Source organism: Echinops telfairi, unplaced genomic scaffold (genome assembly GCF_000313985.2).
Source record: "Echinops telfairi isolate 266 unplaced genomic scaffold, ASM31398v2 ScPeMD7_7430;HRSCAF=8468, whole genome shotgun sequence".
NCBI classification, from domain to species: Eukaryota; Metazoa; Chordata; class Mammalia; order Afrosoricida; family Tenrecidae; genus Echinops; species Echinops telfairi.
In genome coordinates, this window is record NW_022111330.1 from 648,002 (window position 1) to 654,588 (window position 6,587).

Genomic DNA, 6,587 nt, shown 5'->3' on the forward strand with positions numbered 1-6,587 from the left:
CATAGATCTATTTCCCCATCCTCATATAATATATTTGTATATGTACATGTCTTTATCTAGAGCTCTATAAATACCCTTTGCCTCCCAGCTTCCCTTAAAGATTTATAGTCTTAGAAATGAAACTCTGTGTAGGATTGTTATGAGTCAGTGGTTTGGTGAGTTTCTATTGTGAAAAGGCATTTTTACTGATTAATGTATTTGCTTCTCTATGGCTGATGTGCTCCAGAATGGAGACCAGTCATTTATTCTTCAGTGCTATTTCTGTCAGTGGTTGTTAAAAATGAATAACTGAATGTAAGAATGGATGAAGAAAAAACACTTAACATGAATAAGTAAATGAGGTGTGGATATAATAGTGCAGTTAGAGGGAAAACACCTGCCTGTATCTGTCTATGCATGTGTAAAGAGGTACTGTTTGAAAATCCATTCATGAAGAATGTAGATATGGAACTTAAGCAAAATCTGCAGGAATAAAATTTGGAAGCAATATAGTAGGATATGAAACGTGCCCAAAGGACCAATTGACATAGATATTTCAGGGGGAGTCACTTTTTTGTTAGATTAAGAATTGAAAGAAAGAACCTTTTTTCCCCTGTGCTTACAGAAAGGTGTTTTTCTCACTGGAACACATGAAAGCCGACAGGGAAATGAAGCGCCTTTTTGTGGGTGGCCTTACCCAAGCGATTTCTCAGGCTGACCTACAAAATCAGTTCAGCAAATTTGGAGAAGTTTCTGATGTAGAGATCATCACACGGAAAGATGAACAAGGTAAATATATAGTCCTTCATTGTGTTGTTAATGGCAGACATGACAAGGTCAAGTATCTCTTAATCTACAGAGATAAATGTTCGCTCTAAAAACTGTAAGTAGTATGTTTGATTACAAGATTATTCCATACTTCTACCCTCACTCTTAACATCACCTCATCCATTCCTGGAGATGTTATATGTGATGTGGAGCTTGCCCAAAATTGTATTAATAAAACTAAAACTTCTACATTTCAAAACATACCTGATTTCTGCAATATCTAACTTTGTTTTCAGAATTAGCATTTAACATTGATTGAATGCTAGCCCTAACTTAGAATCAAGATGTGTCCTTCAATGATGACCGTGGTAGTTAAATGATTTTGTCAACTTGAATCTTTAAAGAAGTGTAGGGGTAGAGTCCAACTTGTCATTCAGATCATAGCCTGATGCTTTCTTGGGGGTGTGGCTTTCTTAAAGGAAGAAACTGGAAACTTCCTCTCTTATCTCTGCCATAAGAACCCACCTTTTACCAAAACCATAAGAAACAAATTTGAGAAGGGGGGTCCTGTCATCTCTGAAGATTCCAGTAATTGTCATTTTATGTATTCCAGGTTTGAAAGTAGTAACTGCCCTAGTTGAATTAAGACATTTGCCTACAGTAGGGCTGATTGTGCCCTGTGGTGATCAGATGAAAGTGTCAGCACTTAATCATCAGAGCCGAAGGGGAAGTTGTTATAATAACAGACAGCAGAGTCTAAGAGGTAGTTAAATTGACCTGACTGGTGTGGATATAATGACATTGGCTACTAAGCCATGGTTTCCCTAGGATCGAAATACATGGGAAACATACTAAATATTTACTGGATTTATATAAGTGGAAGAATTATAGAACAAGTGATCATTAATTCAACTGAAGTCCACAAGTCTAATGCAAGCCAAGGCCCATTGTATACAAGTGTCTTAATTAAATTAAACATAAAATAGCAATTGCAGGAGTCTTCAGAGATGCTGGGGCCCCAGACACAAATTTGTGCCTTTTAGTTTTTATAAAATGTATGTCTTTGGGGCAGAGAGGGAGAGAGGTTTCCACTTTCTTCTTATAAGAAAGCCACACCCCAAAGACATAGCATCAGGCTGTGACCTGATTAAAAGACTGGACTCCACCTTTATGCTTTCCTAAAACACATTGACATAAACCCATCAGACTGTCATAGATTTTGAGGTAAACTGGGCAGGGATGCCTTCTTAATATATGATTATTTGTTGATATAAAGCTCTTTCTTATACATATATAAATATCACTGAATTCATTTCTATTAACAACCTGGCCTAACACAGTTATTTCTTTTTTCTTATGTAGTTCCCTTGGTAATATTTTGAAACTCATGCTTAGAAAAATAAAGAGAAAACCAGTGAAAATAAACAAGAGTTTTCTTTGAAACTGTACATTTCCAAGAGATCATTTTCTTTTTCAGTTCTTTTCATCAGAGTTTAAATAAGTTGGTCTTCTCTTTTTAGGAAACCCACAGAAAATATTTGCATATATCAACATCAGCGTATCAGAAGCAGACCTAAAAAAATGTAAGATTGTCATAACATTTTCTCTGTTATTTGCCATTAGCTATCATTATATAACTTGAAATGACTGGTTCTAAATTTAAACTTAAGCAACTATTTCTAAGTCATTCATGGTCAAGAATACAATACTATTCTATAATTCAGTAGATTTAGGTCCATCCCACTTTATTTCAGCTGACATATAAGTTAGCATAACTTAGATCTATTGAAAAGCATGTACCACTTCTCATCCCCAGTGTACTCATTTCTTGGGTAGCTAATCGTCATTAAATGTTTTTAATATAATATTGAACAAACAGAAAACTTCACTGCCTTGGGGTTGATGCCGACTTCTAGTGACCCCTTAAGACAAGGTAGAAGTGCCTCTGTGAGTGTCTGCGACTGACTCTACGGGAGCAGAAAGCCCATCGAGCTCCTTGAAATTGTAATATCTCTCATGAAAAAGTTAGTAAAGAGTGGCCTGCAGTGGAGAAGGAAGTTATCCATACTGCCATCAATATAATGACATATCCTAAATGTTATTGAGATTGAGAAGTCAAAAGGCATCGGAAAACTATTTAAAGAGGAAGGCCATTATCATCAACCTTTGTCATTTTGTTTGCCAAAACATTGCTTTGCAATATTGTTCACATGAGGAAATACATGTATCAAATACAAGGTTGTATTACCTCTGCTATGTGACCTGTGGCAAGTTATTTAAACTTCTCAGCCCAGTTTGCTTATCTGAGGAATGACAATGATAGGGCTTACCTCATAGTGTTACTCTAAGGAATAAATTAAATAATATATTTATACTTAGGATAGTATGCACATAAAAATGAAATTAGTAGCAATTATTATTCAAGAGGATAACAGCAGATATTTGAAAAATCAGTTACCAGTGTGTAGCAGTTCAACCACAGGTCAGTCATTTGTTAATTAGTTCATCGATCATTGGTATAAAGTGAATAATAAAAGTGAAGGGCTGCAGCATTCCAGAGTTTTTTCTGATTTACTGTAAAGAAAATCACATATTTCATAGTAAAAAACCCAGAAATGATATATTAAGTAAGTTCTAACTACTCGCCAGATTTCCAATATTACTTTATAAACAAAAGACATACTATATTGTCATTTGTATATTTGCTCATTCAAACTTTTCAGTAACAGTGAGCTATGAATGGTCAGGAGCCTGTTGCACATATTTCTGAAAGTGGATAAGAGACTTGTCCTTGAAGATACAAAATGATTAAGATGAGATGTGAACCTGCTTCTTCTCTCACTAGATCTTACTTTCTCTTCTCTTTCCTCTGTGTCTCTTTGAGATAAACAACTTAGGATACTAAAATAATTAGGAAACACACATGCTGAAATTAATATGTACTTTATAGGTGTGTCTGTTTTAAATAAAACAAAATGGAAAGGTGGAACACTACAAATTCAGCAGGCGAAAGAAAGCTTTTTGCACAGGTAAGATTTGTTCTATATGAATTTAAACCCTATTTATTTGTATTATAAATGGTTTTACGTAATTACTTCATTGATTTGAAATTGTCACACACATACTACACTATCATATTTTTATCAAATTCATACATTTCAAGTAAAGCTGAAATCTCCCTCAGCTCTAACTCCCCTTACTCTAGACTTCACTAAGAAAGAAATTTCAATAATTCAAAAAGAGAATCGTGTATTTGTATCCTAACATGTACGTGTAATTATATATAACTACATTTATGTACATACCCTTATATTCAGTTTTGTTTCTTATCACAACTTATTTGATAAAATCTTCCTTTATATTATTTGTTTAGTGCTGTTTCAGAAAATAGCTATGCCATAGTATTCAGTAATTTTCTAATGATGGACATACATAATATTTTCATTTCTTCGTTATCATAGGTGGTCTTTTCATATCCATGAGAATGTATCTTCTGCACCTGTGCAATGGTTTCTCTAGAATTTATATCAAAAGATGGAATATGCACATGTAGAATTGTAATAGAAATTTCCAAAGTGCTTATGTTGATTTTGAGTGTTAATAATGTTATGATACAAAGATAATTTGCAATTCCAGTTTAAGAAATATCAAATTAAGTAACACAAGTGATTTAAGGACAAGACAGATTAATAATGTGTTAGTCTGGGTAAACTAGGGAAACAAATCCACAAAAACTCCTATGCTTAAGAGACAGTTTTATAAAAAGGGTAAGTGTACATGAAGAAAGCATCTCAACCCAGTGGTGTCCAAGCCCATAAGTCCAGTATTAGCCCATATGTCCGACACCGATCTACAAAAGTCCTCAATCTCACAAAACACATGCAATGATGCCAACTGCAGGAGGAAAGCCAAATCAGTGAGCATGTAAGCATCTCAGCGCTGGCAGGGGTCTCCACATGGCTACTCCAGCACCGCGTGCTGCATCAGGGTAAGTTTATGTGGCTTCTCCTCAAGGATGTCTTGCCAAGAAGTGAGCCTTGTCAGCTGACGCAGGGAATTTGCTAAGGCAGCTGTACCTGGTCTGACCATCAGAAAGCAAGAACCCTGAGAACTAGAAAGGCGAGGCTCACCAAGCCACTTATCTCTCTGCCCTTCAATTAATCCAGCCAGGTTGGCACAATAAACCTTAACTATCTCAAATAACAACCGTTAGAGAAATTCCAAATCCTTAATTTATTTTCAAGGAGCCTTCGTGGTACTTGTGGATTAAACCACTGGATTATAGGTTGAAACCACCAGCCACTCCACAGGAGAACAATGCTCTATAATAAAGATTTACCATCTCAGAAACCCTGGTAGCATAATGAATTATGTATTGGGCTGCTAAACAGTTCACTGGTTAAATACCACCAAATGTTCCATGGGAGAAAGATGAAGCTTTTTCTGCTCTTAAAGATTTACTGTCTCCGAAACCCAGTTCTATTCTGTCCTACAGGGTTGCTATGAATCAGAATTGAATTGGTGACAATGGGTTGGGGTTAAAGGTAACAGAACAGGGAGACAAAAACAGTTTTGGAGCTTTCAAACTGGGAAACAAAGAGGAAAGGATCAGGAAAGTAGATAAGATTGTTCTAAACTAGAAGTGGAATAAGGAAAAATATACTGTAAAATAAATAGCAAGCAGCCCACATGAATTATGTTATGGTAGAGTGGGTAAAAAAAGTAGGTTTTTGGTTTTGTTCGTCAGCTGATAATCTATGCACTTGGTAGTAATATGACATTGGTTTATCAATATTTGATTGGTCGTTGGACTTTAAGTGGGTTCAGACCTATTGCTTTCAGGGCACTCAAGGAATGACAACCCCAGATCAATATAGAGTTGCTATTTTCAAGCTCTCGTTGCCTTTTTGTGACTTGTATTAGTCTACAAGGTGTGGTCCTCCCATGGTAAATGAATAGCAACTGAAATTCTTGTCATATCTCCAACCCCCCAATGGCTTACATAATTTAAGTTTCGAAGAGGTACCAGTTAAAACAATTCATGTATGAGAGATGAGTAAGATGTCCTACACATGTATAAAATCCTTTGCACACACACACACACACCCCCAAAAAAAGAGGGTGATCCCAAATGAGGTGGATGTGCACTGGCTGCAATTCACTATAGGGACCCAACATACCTACTATTCTGATCATTCTGTTAGTACATAGGGTTTCTGTAAATCAGATCTGACTTGATGGCATCTAACAACGGCCATTAAAATGTTGTTTTCAAAGACTTTGTAAGGATAAGTTAGGGAGGGGTGAGAAAGGTACCCAACAGTGTATTTAGTATTCTACCAATTCATTTTAAAATGTATATATTTCCCTATAAAATGAAGTTGAAATAAATACATGAAAAGGTAATCCTAAGATTGTTTTTCACAGTTTTGTTTTCCAATTATTCAACAATGAAAATTTAGTACTAATGTGCCCAAAAGAAGTCTTAACTTATAAGACTAAATTTGTTTCATTTGGGCTTTTTAATCTATATAGCTATTTCATTTATTATGATCCTTTAGGATCATCTGAAGGGATATAATAATTTGGGTTTTTTATTATATTGATTCTTTTATTTGTAGTTTTTCCTTTGATTTAGACTGGCCCAAGAGAGAGAAGCTGCAAAAGCTAAAGAAGAAAATCCAAAAATGGGAAACACTGACTTAAATACAAAGATGGGAACAATCGATTTGAATATGAAAGCGGTTCCAGGAACAGAAGTACCAGGACATAAAGTGAGTCTCCCTCTGGATCTCTAGTTAGCCTGAGGACCGACTTCAGACCTACAGCCAAACAAGGGA

General features: G+C 35.6%; 1 protein-coding gene across 2 annotated transcripts in view; it reads left to right on the forward strand.

The window, feature by feature from the left end:
- The window catches only part of NOL8 (nucleolar protein 8), a 43,827-nt gene that overhangs the window by 1,304 nt on the left and 35,936 nt on the right, over positions 1-6,587 (forward strand). The window contains exons 2-5 of one of the 2 annotated variants that reach the window (XM_045298651.1): positions 605-768; positions 2,268-2,330; positions 3,698-3,776; positions 6,386-6,521. In XM_045298651.1, the coding sequence (XP_045154586.1) occupies positions 630-768; positions 2,268-2,330; positions 3,698-3,776; positions 6,386-6,521 (417 nt within the window). In that variant the 5' untranslated portion in view covers positions 605-629. Of the gene's footprint in view, positions 1-604; positions 769-2,267; positions 2,331-3,697; positions 3,777-6,368; positions 6,522-6,587 lie in introns of those variants that run through there. The other variant, XM_045298652.1, reaches the window with a different exon arrangement.